This window comes from Anarhichas minor, unplaced genomic scaffold, assembly GCF_050575085.1.
Source record: "Anarhichas minor isolate MPS153535 unplaced genomic scaffold, ASM5057508v1 ptg000136l, whole genome shotgun sequence".
In the NCBI taxonomy this organism is placed as follows: domain Eukaryota; kingdom Metazoa; phylum Chordata; class Actinopteri; order Perciformes; family Anarhichadidae; genus Anarhichas; species Anarhichas minor.
Genome location: NW_027466582.1, coordinates 9,879,120 through 9,900,204, shown reverse-complemented (window position 1 = coordinate 9,900,204; position 21,085 = coordinate 9,879,120). Strand labels below are relative to the sequence as shown.

General features: G+C 40.0%; 1 protein-coding gene across 1 annotated transcript; it reads right to left on the bottom strand.

The window, feature by feature from the left end:
• Positions 1 to 1,004: 1,004 nt before the first annotated feature.
• On the bottom strand, positions 1,005 to 15,058 carry LOC142942119 (apolipoprotein B-100-like). The gene is made up of 26 exons (XM_076084304.1): positions 15,004 to 15,058; positions 14,586 to 14,630; positions 14,190 to 14,302; positions 13,949 to 14,094; positions 13,654 to 13,801; positions 13,081 to 13,233; positions 12,663 to 12,787; positions 12,222 to 12,307; positions 11,660 to 12,110; positions 11,429 to 11,543; positions 11,188 to 11,334; positions 10,872 to 11,083; positions 10,524 to 10,743; positions 10,057 to 10,230; positions 9,762 to 9,965; positions 9,498 to 9,665; positions 9,046 to 9,251; positions 8,744 to 8,914; positions 8,385 to 8,515; positions 8,061 to 8,262; positions 7,734 to 7,906; positions 7,461 to 7,636; positions 7,247 to 7,362; positions 6,767 to 7,140; positions 2,233 to 6,599; positions 1,005 to 2,123 (listed from the first exon to the last, which is right to left on the bottom strand). Exons 1-26 carry the CDS (start codon positions 15,056 to 15,058, stop codon positions 1,005 to 1,007), a joined length of 9,597 nt encoding a protein of 3,198 aa, XP_075940419.1.
• Positions 15,059 to 21,085: the final 6,027 nt, after the last annotated feature.

The following is a 21,085-nucleotide window of genomic DNA, read 5'->3' as shown; positions in this document are numbered from 1 at the left end:
GATTATGTATCTATTTATTGACAATTATATTGCATTTGTGATTTTCTTTCTGTTTTTAGTAGGATATATTTACCCATAAGTTCAATATGGGTTATATGAGTGGTGGAAAGTAACTAAGTATTTTATTAAGTACAGTTTTTAAAGTACAATATAACATTACATTAAGGCTTTATTTTCCTGTATTATGAGTTATTTTCCTTTTTATACTTTACATAAATTTAGCTGAAAATACTTTTACATATGATTTTTAAAAGTATCTGCTATGGAGTATTTGTATACTGTTTTATTGTTACTTTTGCTTAAGTAAATTATCTGGATAACACTGCTTATGATTACACATAGCCAATAGCCATTATTGAAAAGAAAAAATTGTACATTTCAAAGGGTGAGTCCATTTTAAGACTCAAACTGACTCACTTATTCTCACAGTTTTATGATAAGAGAGCTTGTGTCACACAAGCTATTTGTGTATCTGCTAAATTTAGACATGAGGATACAAACGACTTACGTATGGGCATGTTGTAGCGGTGTAGGGTGAGCTTTTTAAAATTATATCATATTGTAACTGTATTCAGTATGTAGTTTTTTAATGAGTAACTATATATTTGTGAGATTTAGGGAAGCAACTTTGACTCAAACTTCAGTGCTTCATGTCAGGAAAATGCTAATTTATATATCGGGAGGAATATTAAATGTAAAGACAATTTTACCAGCATATAAAAATCATATTATAGTACCTTCTCTTCCATTTAATTTTAATGGCATGCCAAGAAGTTTGATTTTTAGTAATTTATGTTAAATTATATACAATAAATGCACAGAGATGTACAGTATGCAGTAAAAACTGTCTTTATTGAAGGAGACATACATGTTTTTAAATAGTACAAGACACAAAGGGAGCACAGTAGGACCAGAACAACTGGGAGTGAAATTAAACATGCATCATGGTTACACAACAGACACAGTCAATACAAACATAGTATATCCTGGTTATCCACAGTCGGTTAGTTAAATTTGGCAACAAATGGGATAGGAATGTCAATCTCCATCTGTCTGTCACCTATTCTCACAAATTGTTCAACACTTTTGCTTTTTTCCTTAAGTGTCTTAATGACATTGTTGTGGATAGCATTCACACGTTTCACCAATAAGTCAATCCAGGACATGATGTCAGCTTGAAGTTGTTCAAAAGAGATGTCAGCCAAAATATTCTGGAGCTTAGATTTCACAGCGTTTAAATATTCTACAACAATTTTGCGGGCCTTTTCAACCTGCTTGGCAACATCAGCCAGGACACGAGAGTTGATGGCGTCATTGTATACATCAGTCACAAAGGTGGAGAGCGTCTCTACGTTCTGAGATTTAAGGGTTTGGAGAAACCTCTCGCTCTGTTCAGTGGTAAACTGCACAAATGCAGATAATTTATTAATGACATCTTCTAGCTGGATTTCCCCCACTTTCCTAACAATCACAACCACTTGTTCCTGAATTTTCCTCAAAGCTACAAACAAGTCTTCAAGAATTTCTCTTCCGCTGACAACGTTGTTTGAGCCAGGGAGGGTGAACTCAATGGCTTGGACAAAATCAAGGACTGCTGTAAACGTGGAGGCAATATACTCTGGAACCTTTTGAACAGCCTCTTCAGATACATCGGCAATAAAAGCACTATATTTCTGGTAGACCTCAAGCCCAGACAGCTTCTGTTCATACCCAGGAAGCTGGAACTTGGTCTCTCTCAGAAATTTAACAACAGCATTGAGGACAATTTCAACTTTCTTTTGGTATTCTTTGAGGATCAAAATGGTCTTCTCTGTGACAGTTGTCATACAATTTGAAGGAATTACTGCTGCAAAGTTGTCAACAGTCCTCTTGAACATCACTTTACCCTGATCTCTAGCCTGTTCAAAAGAACCCTCAAGGCTTCTAGCATGTCTGTAGATTGTGTTGTATGTCTTGACAGCAGGATCAGACATCATTTCCATGACTGTGGGCACGTGTTTCTTCAGTCCCAGCATCATCTCATATGGCATCTCCATGTTCCAGGTTGTCTGAAGGTTTAGCTTCTCAGAGTTCATCACAGACAGCTTCAGACCCAAGACATCAATGTTGTTTGTTGGTTCTGACTGTGTGGGATAGTAAAACAAATATTACTGAAATATAAATACACCATTCAAATTGAAATTACAATCAAAGGTTATTAGTAAGCAAACAAGTAAACAAAACTTATCTTACCGGGTAGCGACCATAGAGTCTTGCTTTCACTTGTGCTGGGCGCTTAGTCTGCATTTGAAGTGCAATGAGTCCTGCAGATGGAGTGGACATAGACACAACAAGGCCTTCCTCTGAATTTCCAATAATCTGCTGATACATTTCCATACTCAGGACAGGTAGATTGACTTTGACTGAATTGGTGATGGAGGTATCCACAACTTCATAGCTTAAGATGATGGTGCTGTCATGGTTTCCCTCAAGCATTGGATGTTTCACAGACAGGACAGAGGCCATTTTAAATCCGCCGACCGTGTTCACGTTGGTGTGGCCCTCAATCTTTCCAGTCAGAACCTCAAATTCAGAGGTTGAGGAAGCATCCAGTTTGATGATGATGCTGTCCTGGTTAAGGATGCTAGCATCAGTTTTGAGTGTGACCATTGCGGTTTTCATGGAGAACTCGTAGGTCAGATCACCCAGTACTGGAATCCTGATGCTCTGAATTTTGGGGCTCTTCATGTACTTCAGCTTGGAGTTCATGTCAAATGTCTGCTGAGTTGTGGTCAGGAGATTGCTCAGGCCAGTGTCTTCCCACAGAGAGTAGTCTTTGACTCTTGGTGTCTTCATGCCAACAAATGGCACAGTTATTTCAGGAATGGTGATAGGCTCCCTTAGTACATCCAGATTAGCTTCTCCATTGATCTGGGAAAATATGTTAATTTCTTCACCATTATCCATGGTGAAGTAATGGGAGTATTTGTACTGGTTGAATCTAGCCAGACCTGTCCAACTAGCCTGCTGCACTTCAGAGTTCAGGATCAAAGAGATGTCATCCTGGAGATCCATCTTTCCAGACAGCTTGAATGGAAGGGCAACCTTGACATTTCCCTTATTCTTGGTGTCAAACATAAGCCCACTAGGTGTGACCAAAGCAAGTGCAGAGTTTGAGAGAGTTCCCTCAACCTGTCCAACTAGCTCTGCACCGTGAGAGGCAGTGAAATCAATTTTCATGTCTCCAGCATTAGCCTGGAATTTGACATCTGCTACACTGCCCTTCATGAAAGGTGTTTCTGTCTCAAACTTGGCATCAATAATTACATGGCGGAAAATGCAGATTTCAGCAACCACATTTTGATTCATTTTGAAGTGACTGCTCCCTGTTGCTCCAGTGAAAGTCACTTTGGCTGTGTGAAGATCCATCACCACCTCCATGTCACTCTTGTGGGTTGCCTCATCCGAAAAGTCCTTAACTGCATATTTTCCATTGACAAGATTGGTAATTTTCAGACTGACAGTGCCAGCATTAAGCTGGAGGACGTTCTTTTGATTGATTGATGTTTCACTGAAGATGTTGAGGGATGGCATATTGACATCATGTTTGTAGCTAGTCTCCACAGTGGCAGAAACTCCATCTTCAAGGGCAAAGAATGCATTGTTGACAAGCTCGGCAACATATAACTCAGAGTTAGCTTTTGCAGTAGTTTCAGCAGAAGCTTGAGCTGACAGGCCATAGAGAGTCATTGTTCCCTTGTGGTCAAGTGTGAAACATGACTGGTCAACTTTGATGTTCTCAGAGATGGACAAGCGACTCATCTTGGGCGCAGCCAAATGAGCACTGGCATCCAGTGTGAAGTCAAGAACTTTCAAAGTAGATGAAGCCTTTGAGTTAAGGTTGATTTTGAAATCTGGTGTGACTGATGTAGTTGTGGTATTCTCAAGGTCAGCAGTGGTCCTGAGTGTGTAGTGAGGGGAGGTAACTCTGAACTCTCCATAGAGTTTTCCAAAACAGGGAATCTTGCTCATATCTGCAACTTTCTCTTTCAACTCCATGGTGAATGTGTCATAATCAAAAGATTTAATATTCTGGACCATCCTCATGAAATAGTCACTCATGTCATCAATCAGCTGTTTGAAGTTAAAGGAATACAGCTCATTCACAAGCTCCTGAACAGGTGCCATAACTCTTTTGAGCAAAGGCTCGATGTCAATTGACTTGAGAGCAGCAACAGCAGCCTGCATCTTTTCCCTCACATGATACTGTTTCATAATTTTAACAACCTCATCCATCATGGCCCCAATCATCTTCTCAACGTCATAGCTGGAGAGGATCTCCTCTATTTTGGCACAAGTTACATTGAAGTTGTTAGCAATGTTATGCTTCTTGATCCAAGCCATAATAGCATCCTTCATTGATTTCAGCACATTCATGACTTTGTCAGTTGGGAACTTGGCTTTCAGGTTGGTCATGACATTTTCCATAGAGTTGATAAACATTGTCAGGTCTTGGACAAAGACTTTGAAGTCAAAGCTATCAATAACGTCCTTCAGTTCTGACACTTTGTTCTGGAATTTGACACTGAGCTCATACTTGGTGTTGATGTCTTTCAGCATTACAATACTTTGGTCCATCAGCCTCATCATTGTGGTCTTAATGTTTTCAATAACTTCAGGCAGATGCTCAATGAATGGGATCTGGACGAAGTGGCTGTCACTGTTCTTGTCATATTTCACAAATCCAGAGATGGTGTAATCTTCATTGACCTCACTGAAGAGAGGAGTTGAAACAGCTCCTGACATCTCAATACCCATTCTCTCTGCATTGTTATAGGCACTCATTTCTTGGTCGAAAGTGTGCTTGTTTACTGTGGATGCCATCTTCAGTGTGACACTTTGTTCTTGGAGGCTCAGCATGCTGTTGAATTTGTTGTCCATATTGGTGTTTATAAGGTATCCGGCATCCAGTTGATGGGTGGTTGAGGCTCTGTGCTCAAATGAATGTGTGAACAGCAGGGGTTCTGCCTTTAGGAGGAATTTGCTGTATAGGTCGCCACTCTGCTCACCATAGAGATACACTGCACCATTTGAGTTGAAAATGGCATCAATGTTCAGAATGAAAGGTGCAACAACAGTTTTGACTGTACTGTCCATGCGAAGAACTGGTGAGTTGAAGTTAGCCACATTGTTGAATTTCATGGTCAGACCAGCAACTTCCATATCAGTGGTATGTGTCATTTGAGCTCCCAGGAGTTTACCATTAGTATTGCACTTTGTAGAAAAGACCATATCAACAAACTTGACTTCATAAGTGTGCTTGAGCTCTTCCTCTGAAAAGACTCCCATCATTGTTCCAGTCAGTTCCATGTTGTAGGGCTCTGCCTTGAACAGGGCATCATTCACAAAGTTGATCTCCATGATCTTCAGGTCATTCTTTACATTAACTGAGGCAGTAAAACGCTCCATGTTAACTGCGATGTCATGCATGTAGGAGTTCCTCTCGTTAAGGAAGTTGTCAGTCTTGGAGCGAAGCATGAAAGATCTCAGCGTAAGAGACAATGAGTTGGTATTTTCGGTCCTTATCTCATTGAGAGATCCAACTATGTTGTTGGAGAGGATCAAGCCATCTTCATTCAGTCTGAGGTTCACTCTGTTCCTGGTGTTGATGTCAAAGAGGTTACCCTTAAGGATGCCGTTGAGATACACGTCTGTGCTTGCAATCTTTCCCTCAACATTGAGCTCAGCTTTGTTCTCTTTAATGGCTCCCTTAGTGGTGAGAGACACGGTGGCACCAGCGGTGTCAACTCCGCCATGGAAAACATTCTCGAAGGTCATTGGGCTGTGCTGAGCAGTTGTTGTACAGCTGGTGGTCAGGCCATTCATGTTCAGGGCCAAGGTTGCTTTGTGAGAGGCAAGGCTTGAGAAGACATTCAAAGAAGCATCAGCATTGATCTCCAGGCCGGAGGGGTTCATGGACCCAGTGAGCAAAGAGTAGACACGGTTCACTGTGTCATCAGCTTGATTCTCTATCCTGAGGCTGGCCTGTCCATCAGAGGCAGAGAACTCCATTTGGCTACGAAGCATTCGCTCATCAGCCTTGGTCACAGAGTCAGACTGGATGGTAAGCTTGACATCTTTGTAGCTAAGGCTCATTTTGGTGGTGTGCTTGATGGGGTTAGTGTTGATGTTGGTGTTAGACTCAATCATAAGTTCCTCATTTGCATATGATGCCTTGATCTGGTTGGCAACCTTCAGGATTTCAGAGTTCACCCTCAGTGTACTCTCCAATTTAGCTTCTTTCTTTGCTGGCTCAACAGAGAATGTGTGGAGATAAGTGGTGCTAGCAGTCATGGATCCAACAGACACACTTCCATCTGTGTTGATATCTCCAGAGAGCATGTTTGAATCTAGGGTGACCTGGGTGGTAATAGTCAGCGATGTCTCCAGGCCCACAGGGGCGATGGCATAGATGTTATACCTTCCAGTTGACATTACATTGTCTGTGACAGCAAAGGTTTCCAACACATTAAAACCTGTGTTCATTAGCATATGGTTCAGGGAACCATCAATGGTGAATTTAATCGTCTTCTCTGCTGTGTCTTTGATTGTTGTAGCTCCTGTAAAACAGATAAAACAGTAAAATATTAAGCATTAAGTATTGAGTATTAATTTAATAAAATTAAAATAAATATTAATATTAATGGTAATACTTATTTTATTTCTCTAAAGTTAAATAACAAATGTGTAATTCTTTTAATTAAAGACAAAAAAATGATTAAATTACCTTCCGTTGAGAAGGAGAGAAGCTTGATTGGACTGTCAGCCATGACGCTGAACTTTGCCAAGTAGCTAGGAGACTCTGCAGTGTTGTTAGCAGCAGACACAGTTGCCTCCCAGTTATAATAGTTGCTGTAGACCTTGGCAGATGCCTCCACCATTCCCATCAGAGGCAGGGTGAGATCATATTCAGAGGGGATGGTAAAAGTGGGGATTTGGATCTTTTGTGAGGCAACCTCCATGCCCAGCTGAGGCATTGAGATGTGTGGGGAGTTGACCATTGGAGGTATCCTTAGCTCCTCAGATGATTTTCCTCCAAGAGGTAGAGGGACAGTGATGGTCAAACGGTCCTGGTTGAACTGGTATTTGAATGTGCTATCACTGGTGAAAGGATTAAAGCAGACCATTTGTTATTATGTAATTTAAAATATACATTCAACTGGTGAGTAAATAATGATATTTATCATCAGATATGGGGTTTACTTACACGTTCATGAATAGGTTTTCAGGCATGGAGGGCATTTCCACACTTGCAATTCTGTTCCTCAGAGTCTCAACGTAGGGAACATCAGCTGAGATCTTGTCCATCCAGATATCACTGGCCTGAGGGAAAAAGCACCACATTTCTCATGCTTTAGTCTGGAAGAACTAGAACTAAGTCAAGGTCTGATAGATAATTGTATTGATTATATTCTTTTCACCTCAACTGCCTTGTTGAAGACATGGCGCAGTTTCATGTCTGTCTTGACAACCTGCTGGTCCATGACATCATCCGTCAACTGCCTGAGCCAGGCCTGAAGGGCTTCAGTGTAAGGCACCAGGATCTTAGTATCAGCACTCATGTTGGACATCAGCTGAATCTCAGCCTGGTCTTCACCTAAGATACAAAGCATTTAGCATTTTACTTTTGAGACAAATGCCCAAAATGATAAATCTCTAAAGTCCATTAGTAGTATTTTCTTGAGCAGACATACCATATTTGAATGTGACTGCCTGAATGGAGGAGGTCTCTGGGAGTTTGACATCACTTTTGATCTCCATGGTGAGTCCATCAGCTTTGCTCATGGTAGCAGTGATGGCGGCATCAGTCTTGAGTGAGGGGACTAACAGCTGAACCTGCAGCATGCCATCAGTCATGGCCTGAAGCCTGTGATTAATGGAGAAAAAGAATATTAAGTCAAGGCCTCTATATAAAAATGCTGTTGCATTATTGTGGACATGGGCATGTGACAGTACATAGCTCTCAGATATATTATGTATTGACAGTGTGTTAAACATAGCTTTTAGCTGGGTTAACTCACTTAGCACGGCCAATCAGAGAGAGCTGGGGCACATTCTTGTTGGTGATCTCGAGGGTAATGGTTTTGCCTTTGGCACTGCTGTCGGTCATGCCAATCTTAACGCCGGCCTCAACATCAATGTCAGGAACCTGAATTTGGGTGGTGAAGACATTCCTGTTCCTGTTGTACTTCATGGTGGCGGTAGCCTCGGTAGGCTGAGAACCTAAAGTGTGCAAAAGTATAACTTGATCACTCATGTATGTAACCCTATAAAAATGAAAAAGGAAGATATTATGGCACATAGAAAAACGTTTTATAATGTTTTTCCAAAAAAGATGCTCATACCCTCAGCTCTCAGAGCCAACTTCAAAGAATCAACCATCTGGTGGCCGTCCTTTCCTTCGCTGAGGAGTTTGTAGGCGATGGTGGCTGTGTACTCAGACACCTCTTCAGAAGGCTCGAAGTCCACAGTAAACCTAGGTTGAAAAGAGTTACACTTAAAAAGTTAAATCTTCCATGATATTGTGCTGTGTGTCTAAAAAAAACACATTTGTGAATCAAACTTTGACTACTTCTGCTAAACAGAGGCGAGACACAATTAAATGACCATTTCCTTGTGACATGATAATCAATCAGTATGTTGCAACCATTGATATTAATTAAAATTGACAAAATAATCACAGATTCTTCAAAGAACAACTTACTTAGTCTCTCCATTCAAGGGGAAGTATGGAACAGCAGTATTATCTCCAGTGCTGGCACGGGGTGTTTGGGTGCAGTATCTGACTCCAGAGAAAAGGGGTCTGCAGCTTGCTTCACCCTCTGTGTTTGTGATGACTGCAGCTTGACCAGCACCCACAATCAGCACTTTATTGCTTTTTCAAAGAAAAAACAGCAATATCAGTTTCCATCTTTAACATTCTGTATCAAATATTGCCTATCTACTACTAAATCACTTTTCATTTATGAAATATAATTTATGAATGTATTTTGTGTTATTTGTTACCTGATGCTCAAGAGCTTTGTGGTGCCCTGTGGGGCAGGTATGGAAAGCTTGACCTGGTTCTGCTCCATGGTGATCTTGGCATTCAGTGTGCTCTCGTGGTACATGTTGGTGTGCATCTCAACAGCGGACACAACAAATTCAGGGACATGGACTCCCATCTTAGTCACAAACTCAACTCCAACAGAGGGTGAGAACAGCAGCTCCTTCTGTGAAAAACAAAAATAGATCACATGAAATTAAAGAGGTTGCAGAGTCATGAGAAAATATGAAATGACAGTGCTACTATAATACAACTACAATCTATTATACTACTACTATATATATTTAATCATTATTATTGTAATATTTTTGCAGGACATTTAAAGAAGTACATCAATAAAACAGCAAAAGCATAATGATAACACTTTACTTGAGCACTGATGGTAGATTGAGGACAAAAGATGGAAATGTACCATGTTTGGAGCCATGCGAAGGCCTCCCTTTGCTCCAGGAGCGAAGGTACCAGACAAAGCAAATGTCAGAGGCAGGCCAGATGCTGTTGGCATGATTACTTTGTTGTCCATAAAGATGTAATGGGCAAAGATCTCATTGTCAGTGCTTGACATCAGATTAGCCACAACCTGATAAAAAAAAAGGTCAATTTGAATTTTCTCTCACTGTGGTAAAGAAAAAGACAGGCAATACATTAAGTGTATAACAGGAGTACAGAACAGTACCTTTGTAGGAATAATCTTCATCAAAATGTCTGCATACATCATTGCGTTATCAGCCATAAACTTCAGATCGCTGCCCTTGATGTAGCCAAGCTCAGTTTCCATGATCTTCAGGTAGGCCATGGCCTCTGGAGACTCTTGACTCTGCAGATCCTTTACCAGCTTGTTGAAGTTGCGAACAACTTCTCTCACAAGATTTTCAGGAATCTACAAAAAGTTGTATTAGTTGTGTTGGTATCAGTGGAAATGATAATAACTCAGACTGTGTTTAACATAAATAACAACACACAAGATCTACCTTTCGTCCTTCTGTGCCCTGGGGAGACACCCATTTCTCTAGTTCCTCTTTCATCTTTGGTGGTATCTTGTTTAAAGTCCAGTACAAAGTCTTGGCCAAAGTGTCAGGGAAGAACCCGTTCTTTCCAAACAAAGCATCAATGGTTGGCTCAAAGCCCCTTCCTTCCATGCCAAACTATTAGAAACATAAAACAATTATATTAAAAAAACAGTGTGGGGTTTAGGGTGATACAGTCTGAATCTGGGCCAAATAATTAATTTACAAATGCTAGTTAGCTTTCACTTCCGGGGCAGATGGGTAGGGTTGGCCAAATTAACTGTGCAGCAGAACAAATAATAGTAATAATAACAAGAAGACACCTATGAGTGTAGTCTTCTGCTGCTAGTTTTTTCAGGAAGTGTAAAGCAAAAATTTGAAACAGCAATAAATTACTGATTATTATGACCTACAGTAGGCCTATTACATACCTCCCAAAGATCTATGTCGTAACCAAACACTTTCAATGTAGTTTCCAGCAACACCTCCCTTGGCAATTGGCTACTGGGATCAAAGACAATGTTGCCCAGGACGTCAGCCTGCATGCTCTTTTGTGCCAGGCCCAGCTTGTAGTTGCGAGACTTTGTGGTGTAGTCGCTGTGTGTGGTGACGTCAGTGTCCTGCAGGGCATTCGTTATCTTCTGACCAAGCCTGGGTTAAAAATGTAATAAATTAAAAAAATCAGTTGAATATAAGAAGTTGGGTTGTTAAATCAGCACAGTACTTCCATTAAAGAAAGCATAGATTGTGCTGTCAGTTAAAGGGTGCTCTATTCTTACTTCTGGGTCTCTGAATCAGTGGAGGAAATGATATTGTAGACATGGGATGTCACAAAGGCCTTGACCTGCATGTTCTGCTCCTGTGTAAGCAGCTTCTTCACCATCTGAATGTCACTGTCCTGGGGATTCCTCATCAGGATGAGGTAAGCTGCCAGACGCTTCTGCACAGCACCCTTGGGGTACTGGCTGACCCTCTGGAGGTTAGAACGAACCTGGATAGAAAAACAACAGTAACGTGTTTGTCATTGTGGAAACTCCACACTATAAAATTGGGAATCTAGGATATTGTCCACCTGTGGTGGGGGATGTTAGTTACCTCATCTGTCGGTGACATGCGTCTGAAAGCCTGGATGGCAGCCAGCTGCACAGACAGTGTGGTTGCAGGCTGTCTCATGCACTTCAGCAGGGTGTTCTTTATATCAGCGTCAGCAGCCTCCATTGCCCTTCCCATGTTACCAACAACCTGGATGGAATAGTAGAAGACAATAAGAAAAAACATGGAATTGGAGGTTGCCATAAAAAGTTATGTTCATAAGCGGTCTGTGTTCACAGCCTACCCTCAAGGTCAGGAAGGTAATCTCTTTCTCTCCAGCACAGTCCGCGCCCAGGAGGGACACCATGAACTCAGAGACAGCAGTGATCTCGGGGGTGAGGCCTCCAGCCACGTACAGACTTGTGACAAAGTTAGACATTAGTGATTAATTTACAATATAAACCCCCACTCACTGCTACAGTATTGAGGATGACTTTCTTCAGATTCAAAAAAGATCTTATGTAAGTTTACTCACTTCCTGACTGCGTTGCTCAGGGCATACATGATGGGTTTGCTCTGCTTGTACTGAGCCATTGCCAGCATGTCCTTCACCATGAGGCGGGAGGGGTTAGCCACCATTCCCAGGGCGTAGACAGTAGCATCAACCTCAAGAGAAGCATTGTTAAAGGTCCTGAGAATCTTCAGCATGGCGCTGGTGCATTCTGGGCTGCCGCACTGAGTCAAAGCTTGCCATGTCAGAAATTGGGACATTTCCATCATTTCGGCGGTAGCAGATCCCAAGACGTCAACTTTCAGGCCACGCAGCTCAGACACCAGCTTGTTGAAGAGGCTGGCACGGACCTCGCCCTCCGTGGTCTGTGACAGGGTGTTCAGCTGCTGCATGGTGGCGATGGCAGCATCCTTGGTCTGCACAGGAGACTTGTCGTCAGCAACATCCATGACCAACATGTGGAAGTTGGTCCCATCTGCAGAGAGTTATATCCCAAACAATAAGAAAATGCAGCAAATTTGACAAAATTGACACATTGAGCATTTTGTGATATTTTATAGACTATTTTTAAAACCAAAACACTCACCGGTGTCAAAGATTCTGTCATTGATCTTGGCGGTCTCTCTTAGAATCACAGTCTGTTTCACCAGAGTAGAAATCCCATATTCATTACTGTTTGTAGAAAATGAGAAAATTTCATGAAATGGTTATGGTCAATAGGCAAAAAAAACATTTGTTGGTTTGGAACTTTTTGGAAATATATACCAGTTAGGAGAATACAATGTTTATATCCAGCACAACAACATCAAAGCACTTTTTCTAAAGCATATATAAGTCAAGAAATGTCCTAAACTCTATACAAATAATAAAACAAACCTACATTAACATTGTCAATTTTTGCTCTCAAGAAGTGGGAAGTATGGCTCTCTGCCCATTCTAGAAATTGGTCACTTTTGAAGTCTAAAAGACTTGGTAAATGTGAAACTCCTCTATTAATTAGTGCATTCTTTATTGTTTTACAACTTACTTGTGGGAGAGGGGCAGGAAGATGTGTTTCTCTGCGCAGGTTCCACTGGTCATGTGCTTCTTCTGGTTGTCAAACTTGTAGTTGCAAGTCTGGGTGCTGCTAATCATCTTGGACAGAGGGTAGTTCTGATGGTAGAAAGACAACAATGTTTTGTTATGTTATGATGAAGAGCAGACTGCTGGAAAACAGTGAAGAAAATAGGTTGAAAGTGTTTAGGATGTTTTTGTTTTCAGTTTCACATGAGCTGCTTTTAGTGTATTTTTTCTGGCATTATATGGCAATCCATCAGTGGATTTATACTGTGAGTACATAGCTTCTTTTAATTGATATTATGCTATTGAATCCTGTACTCAATCTAAACAACTCTTGGCTTTAGTTTGTGATAGCGCCAGTATGAGGTTGTTGCTTAATCTCTTACCATGCCAGTGATGAGGGCCAATGGACTGGTGACCTGCTTGGGGGCAAAGAAAGCTGAACATTTGGAAAGATCCCTGCTGACAGTCACATCGGTGGCAATGTCCTCTCTGGCGTTGACGCTGAAGTCAGTGGGGCACACTCCATGCACGGTGGACTGAAAATAATGAGAGGCATCATCAATACTGAGGATCTTGGAAACATTTCAAAAAGCAAAGTTGCAAAATGTGGTAAACATGCTTTTTGTCCTTAAGCAATCTCCCTGAATATGATTAACGCTTGATCTGAAAGACTACCCCCCATTATGAGAGCAGGTGAGGCCATTAGCAAGATAAACGTGTCTTGGACTTTGACCTGCAGCTGAAGATTGTCATCGTTAGAACATGTTCTAGAAGTGTATTTATCACCTGTGACTGGGGCAGCTTATCTACTTATTGTGCAACTTGTTTACCTTTGCATGAGTCTTCACCGCAATCAGAATCAATCTCTACATGGTGACTCTGACCTGAATCGATTTGTAACTGCTGTAAATACTGACAAAACAAAAATAAAGCTGTAAAACAGTGACGAGAGCTACCATTTCTTTGTTGTTCTCCTCTTCCATTGCTGGCACGATGAGAGCAGACACGATTCCCCTCTTGATGTTCAGGATGTTGACAGGCTCATCGTCCCCCGAGTAGAGTCGGACATCAGTCTGTCCTTCGACTGTAATCTTCAAGGAGTTCCTGTTGACGTGGACAGATCATCCTTTACAACCTGCCATTTAGCCCATCCTTCTCTTTTATTTCTACAATCTTTCCGATCACGCAGTCCTCAGTTTTAGGACTAAATAATACAGCTGAATATACATATTTGCTGGAAACATAACTTACTTGGCCATAGCAGCTTTGAATACATCAGCTCCCTCCGCAGGACGATACGCTGGGTTCCCTTCTGCGTCCATACCAACGATCTCGCTCAGAGTGCACTCTGTTGTACGGAGGATGAAGCTACAGGTCTGGGGCACTTCAACCTCAACCTGTGCAGCAGAAATAACAGGTTTTCTTTGTACTAATGGTTTCTGATCAGGGTCAACAGAGTGTTTGCAATAGGGATCGGGGCTGTGTGACATACTTTGCAGGAGATTTTGGGGCCGCTCTTATCTTTGGTGGCTCCGTTCACGCCGTTAAAGGTTTCAGCTTCGTAGTCGTACACATACCGCCGGAAGTTTTTGAATCTTTTTCCCACTAAAACATATTTGAAACATCAGTTAGAGCTCTGTAACGTTCATGTTGAATACACTGTACAACTTCTTACACTTGCATAAGACATTCACAGACTTTATATACTTTTAATTCCTTGAACACTAAGATAACAAGATAAATGATTACTGACAGGTGAGCTCATCAGCAAGGGTTCAAAGGTGGAACTTTTGTTGCGTATAATCATTATTTGCAGGCATCGCTAAAATAGTTGACAAGTTAAATCACATCTTATAATGACATTGTTAAGATTGAAAAGGCAACTCACAATGGCAAACTGGAGATTGTTCCTCAGCACTTCCCACATCTTGCTCTGTAAAGGATGAAAAAAATGTGTTTTCTTGACATTTTAAAAAGCCACCAGCTGCTCTAAAACTTAGATGAGAAATTGAATACTTAAATGATATAAAATCAATATTTATACATACAATTAAATCATTATTAATTGTTTATTTTGTGTTAGTCATTTAAAAAGTATTTGTATCGTCACAACTTACACAACTGAACTACCTAACACTCTATTAAGTATTTTTACAAACAATTGAAGAAGCATCGCAAAAGGAAATCATCCGCTCTTTTTAAAAACCAAGCAATAAACAGACACTAACTTTTTTCTCCAAAGTAGATTCACCCTTAAAATAGCATACTATATCCATTAGCTTCATAATAAAAACAAAAATACTTACGGGCTAGTGTGTATGTGGCCAACAGCAGCAAAAGGCAAAGCTTGGTACCCCCCATGATGGGCTTAGCAAAGCTCCCGAAGGCCTTAAGGTAAAAAGAGTCTTCCTCTTTCTGTGAAGACTAATTCTCGTGCTTTGGTCCCTTGGCTTTTATAGTTCTCCAATCTTACTGTATGTGATCACCAGGACTTGCAAATGTGTTGCCCTGGTTCCAAAGTTTGAGCAGTCCTTGTGGCAGGCCAAAGGTTAAAACGTTTCACAAACTAAGACTTGACTGTCAGCACTGGGTGGGGGTGTTCTATGTGATCGTGTTACATTGACCTCTTCTAGAAACATTAGGCTGATTTTAATGTCATTTTAATGGAGAAATTAATATATTCATGTTCATCACATATCTTTATTTTAAAAAGAAACATATTTGTAATCAGATCAATGTTATAATATAGCTCATGTATTGCAGATCATTAACTTTGATTGCTTGTTTGTAGCACTCAAAGGGCAGTACACAAACTAATTTGGCTGTAGCAGCAAAGTAAGGGGATTACTGTTTTACCTCCAGTTGTGTGTGCCATTTTATTTTTCATTGTAAAACTATTGTCTTCAGGTCAAATGATTGTATTCCACATTTGACTATTTAAGAGTTGTGATTTCATGTTAGAGAAATAAGTAAATACTCTGAAGCTCTTTATTGACTTTAAGCCCAAAGGTTACACTATGGTGTCCTCTCTGAACATTCACACATACACGCCTTTCCCCCATGTTTGCTGAACAATTAATCATATTCAAGCAGAATCGAAACCTTAGTTACCTGCTGCTTTTTTTTTACAGCACTTGGAAAGTTTTATCACTATATATTAGAGTATGTCTTAAAGCTGTAGCATTGGCTCTTTTATGATCCTTTTTAGGTTGTTTCATACCATGTAATCATCAGTTTTAGATATTGTGCACACACAATATCATCATTTATTTTAATATTATAAGCACAGACGTAACATCTAACATTAATAATGGCTGCATACCGTTTAGGTGCCAGTTCCTGAGCCCTGCTACAGCGCATTGTGTCTAACTGACATGGCTTTCTGGAACACCTGAATGGAACACAGCCATCTTTAGCTTAGCGTGCTGTGTGTGCTTTTCCTGCCATGGCAAGTCAAAATGTCTCCCACAAACAAAGTCTATTCCTTTTCTTAAATTACAGTCAACGGAATCATGTTGGACAGTTGGTCAGAAAAAATCAAGACATTTGGAAGTGTCATTTTGAGCTCTGGATAACTGTGGTGGGCATTTTTAAATCAGCAGATTTAACCATAATCATTATTTGCAGGCATCCCTAAAATAGTTGACAATTAGCTCCACCTCAACCAACCACAGGAGTAACATGCTGCTTGAACATGAACGCACGAGTAATACTGTATAGTATATACACTCACAGGGGCCATTTTTATAAATTGAATAGTTTTACTTAAGTACATTTTACCTGATAATACTAATATACTTTTACTTAACATTTACGGGAACATTTTCAGTGCAGGACTTAAGAGCCTTTCACACAGAAATGCGCTCTGAAACACAATATTTCCAATGGCTTCCATGATGGCTTATCGCAGCGTAGAGCCAAGCGCTACACTACCACTTGTAGTGTAGTGGCTGTGTGGACTGTCCCCATGGTCACAACAAATTGGCAGTACGCTGATATCCGCACATAGCCTTCACGTACACCCTCTGATAACAAAATCTATGTCATGCCGACCCTAGTGGAACTCTGCGTACTCATGGAAGTGGAAAGCAGAGCTTCGGCTTTACTTGAAATATATATTTTTAGAGTGATATTGGTACATTAACTTAACTGTAGAATCTGATACTGATGAGAACAAACAAACATTTACATAAAATCACTCTGGAGATAGTTAAAGCCTTATTTCAGTCTAAAAGTATGTGTATGACTTGTGCAGTATTCTTTGTGGCTAAATATAATTATAATTTGACAGAAAGTACATGACTGTCTTTGTCAGGTTCAGGTATTATTTATTCTATGATATATCCTACAATTTAAAAGTAGGCCTCTATGCTTGGCTTAATAACTAACTGTGGCTCAGACACTGTTCCTTAGTGTTAAATTTACTCAAAACAAAAGTTACAGTAACCCAATGCCCTTTTACACACTGGATTTAATGTTACAGTCAAACAGTACATTTGTGTGTTCATTGTTGTTGATCAAAAAGACAGGTGTCTTAACATTCTTGGTTAAGCTTTAACTTACTAAGAGAGGTCTGGGACAGCTGTTTGATCAGAATTAGAACAGAGGTGAACTCAAGATAAGTAATCAGGCAGAAGAAGCCAGACGTTGCACAAGAGTCACAACAGCACTAGGTAGGCTACAGTGATTACAGTACCTACAAAATATCTCATTGGGAGCCAATGGCTATAATATAAAGTTATATTAATACAAATAAATTGTGGGACAATTAATAGGGGTTGTTGTGATAAAAACCACAAGTCATATTTTCAAATCACGACCAGATATAAAAAGGGTGTGGACAAGCATCAACAAATATATAAATAATGAGGATTTGCTGTATGAAACCTTAGATTTGCACAACAAATTCTAGACCAATCGCTAATCACAGCTGCTGAGTCCTGTGTGAAAATGTGAATTAAGTTTCCATATTTGAGAGATATTCTAGGCCTAAATATTTGGCTTTTACACAGTTGCCACTTTATTAGGTACACTTAACCAAAACTAATGCAGTCTAATACAACAGCTGTGCAACAAAGCCTACCATACATGAAGGTCATAATGGTATTTTATGTATTGGTATAATTGTTCATTGATATAAAATGGGGTGGTTCAAATATTAGAAAGACCTCTGTGTAATGTCATGTTTTCATAATATCATTGATTGCATGGTGGTTGTTGTTGACAGACAGGCTTAGGTTTAGCAAGGTGTATCAATATTATGACAACTGAGTGTAGCTTATGAGATGAGCACTACACACGTTTTTGTCTGGTTTCACTTCATGCAGTATCTTCTATAACAACTATGCAGATGTTTACAGGTGACATGAAACACAACGCAAAATGAGTGCAAACGCATGATATAGTATAGTAGAAACGTGTGTTCAACTTTACTTTTTTAACTGTCAATATAAGACTTTCATGCCTGATTTTGAAAGGAAAGGGATAAAAATGTCCTTATATTTCCTGCCAGTGCGGCTATAATTTTGGACTAAAGTGGCTAATTGTAACGGCTACTTACTCAACTGGCATCTCCATCGGCATGGCGAACGTTACATATCGACGGGGAAAGGTCCGTGTATGTTTTGACGTTTTGATAGTTTGAGAACCAAACTCAAATAACGAGCCGATTTTGTTTTTTTTGCAAATCCCTCGTTTATTCTCTTGAAGAGAGACGCAAAGCAAGACCGGAAGTACGAGTATGTCAAAATAAAAGCCAATGAGCGTATGCAAGAACATTTTATTTACAGTCTATGATGCAAGTACATACCAGGGTAACATTATAAGAAAAACAATTTAAAAATAAATAAACCTGGGTCGATGGGAGTATGCTAAACAAACCATCAAACAGTATTCCACCAACATTGGTGCTGCTGGAGTCAAAGACAAAGTGAGTTGACTGACTTTTAACTTTCGAGTTATATCAACTTTGTCATCAACTTTGTGATATCAAGACTCACAGTTTGTGTCTCATGTCAACGCTATTTATTTACAGCTCCGTAAAAAGAGACGTAAAAAGAGTGCACTAGACACAAAAGGGTGATGTTCATGGTTTTCCACAAATAAAGGACAGGGCATCCATTGTTCTTGATCAAGAACAATGCATGCCCTGTCCTTTACCATGATTGTGTGAAAAACTACATTTTAAAACGTATACTACATTAGGCTGAAGTGGTTTTAGCTACCCGTACTCTCACAGGTGTTACCAGATAACGAGGGTTACAGTTTCATAAGTTGTTTTCAATGGGAAAAGTCGTCAGATTTATTAGGCCACGTGGTTTTGCATATTCGTGACACCATGACGTAGCTATAACATTTTAAAAATTGATCTAAACTTAATTGACAATACCTAACAATATCTTTAGCTGCACTTATTGACAAGTTGTTATCATCTCCTCAATATGCATCGAAGTCTACCTCGAATTTGGAAATTCAAATCAGATGACCCTTCTGGTGGGGGCCTCTAACTTTATCGTTCAAGATAATTAAATTAATAGTGATTAAAAATCATTTAGATAGCTTGATAAGTTAAATGGCAAGGATGCTACTTTCCGATTACTAACATGGCCATATCAATATATTCACACTTCACAGACAGCTTGCTGCTCTATTAACTTCTTTGTGTGTGTGAGTGTATGTGTGTCTGGAAGGCTCTCCAGCAGAGACGTGAGAAATTAATTGCATTATATCATGGAGACTACATTGCTGTAATGACCCTTTTCATCATTGGAACATTGTGTTTCTTGCAAGAACCACTCGTACCACCAGATTCCTTCTTAAGTGGCTTCTACAGGTGATTTAGGAGAACCAACCAATTTTCTCCTTTCCATTCACTTAATTTAGGTACCAAGCCCTTCCAGTGAACCACCATGTTGAATACCAGGTCCCTTGGACAGATAAATGGATTTTAATCATTATTAATGATATTTTTGTACTACTTACACCTGTGCTTTTCCTTGACATGTCTGAAATATGGCAGTGTCATTCATTAAGAGGGCCCACGGGCCATTACACAACCACATTAGAACAGTAATCTCAAGAGCTCTGTCCCAATCAGGACAGTGCTTAACAACAGAACAAATATCCACTGCTGTGTCCTGTGTGCCTCTTACACTTTCAATGTGCAGAAATGGGTTTTGCAAGACTGGTGTTGAGCTGAGACTGTTGTGACAGTGTTTAGACGGAGAGTTCTGGTTGTGGTTTTTCCAGTGGTTGTGGGTGCAAATTAGTTCCTCAAGGTGCTGAAAAGCATGACTTAACTATTATAGAAATGTGTATCTGAGCACCAAAGTAGAGCCTGGTAAACATGTTGTTGAGTTATCTTATTGTTGCTCCCATTAGTTAATGTATAATTCTACTGTTGTGTGTGTTCGTTTGTCTGTTGGCAAACAGCAGGCTTTAGAAATTGCATAATTGAACCAACATTAGTTGGCCTAGCTTTCAATGTTGAGCTTCCAGAATGCATCATACATGTTGGGGCTGGCTTAGGTTTTAATTTATTGCATGACATTACATAAGAGCTGTTATGCTGTAGGCGTGTAACTTAAGTTTGTTGTTCTCAAGTATTTCTGTACAGAAAGAGACAACAAATTGCGTGCATAGACTGTATGTGGAAACTATTTACAACTATGCTTTTGAATGTGACACGCTGAAAAAACATGGCTACATCTGACTGGTATCTCCTTGTATCTTCAGGAACTAGTTGATAACATGTTCTAGTACTATTTATTAAAGATAATCATGGGTCAAAAGTTTCAGTTTCTGACAAAGTTCCTCAAAAGCTCAATCAGGGGTTCAGCTGAACTTGCCTATTCCTGGTTTGACTCATTTTATAAAAAATAAAAATTGTATATAATAAAGCTGGAAGCTAAGTTATATGCAGAACAAAATCTGCTGATAATCAATGCACACATCCAGGCATTTCTGCCATTCACGGTTTTACCAATTGGGTAATGACATAAGACAATGTCTTTATAAAACTACGGAACCATACGAGATAGTTATCATTCCCAGCCCCAACAACCACAAAAGTACCGTCTATTTTTGGTAGCTATCTATTCACCAACACTGCAGATTCTCACAGTCATATAATTGTAGTATTCAATGGTTTATAAATCATATGTTCCAGTGCCCCCCTCTGGTTGCTAATAGACATTGCATTTGTTGGCCTGTTCATGACTCTGATATCCAATATAGGCGACAGAGAGCACATTTCTCAAATTTACAGTTTAAAGCACCTGAACACCTACACAGGTGTTTTGAGTTATTCAGGCTGATTAGAGCTCTGCTCGGGTTGAAGGTGGGCCAGAGCTCTGATGAGAATTCATTAGGTCACAAGTCTTCATTTAC

What these genes read in the sequence shown, in the direction of transcription:
- LOC142942119 (XM_076084304.1), bottom strand. Translation starts at nt 15,058, where the DNA reads ATGGGGGGTACCAAGCTTTGCCTTTTGCTGCTGTTGGCCACATACACA. An exon ending in TGGCCCTCATCACTGGCATG is followed by an intron (nt 12,788 to 13,080) that starts GTAAGAGATTAA and finishes TTCTACCATCAG; the next exon opens with AACTACCCTCTGTCCAAGAT. An exon ending in GACTCTATGGTCGCTACCCG is followed by an intron (nt 2,124 to 2,232) that starts GTAAGATAAGTT and finishes TATCCCACACAG; the next exon opens with TCAGAACCAACAAACAACAT.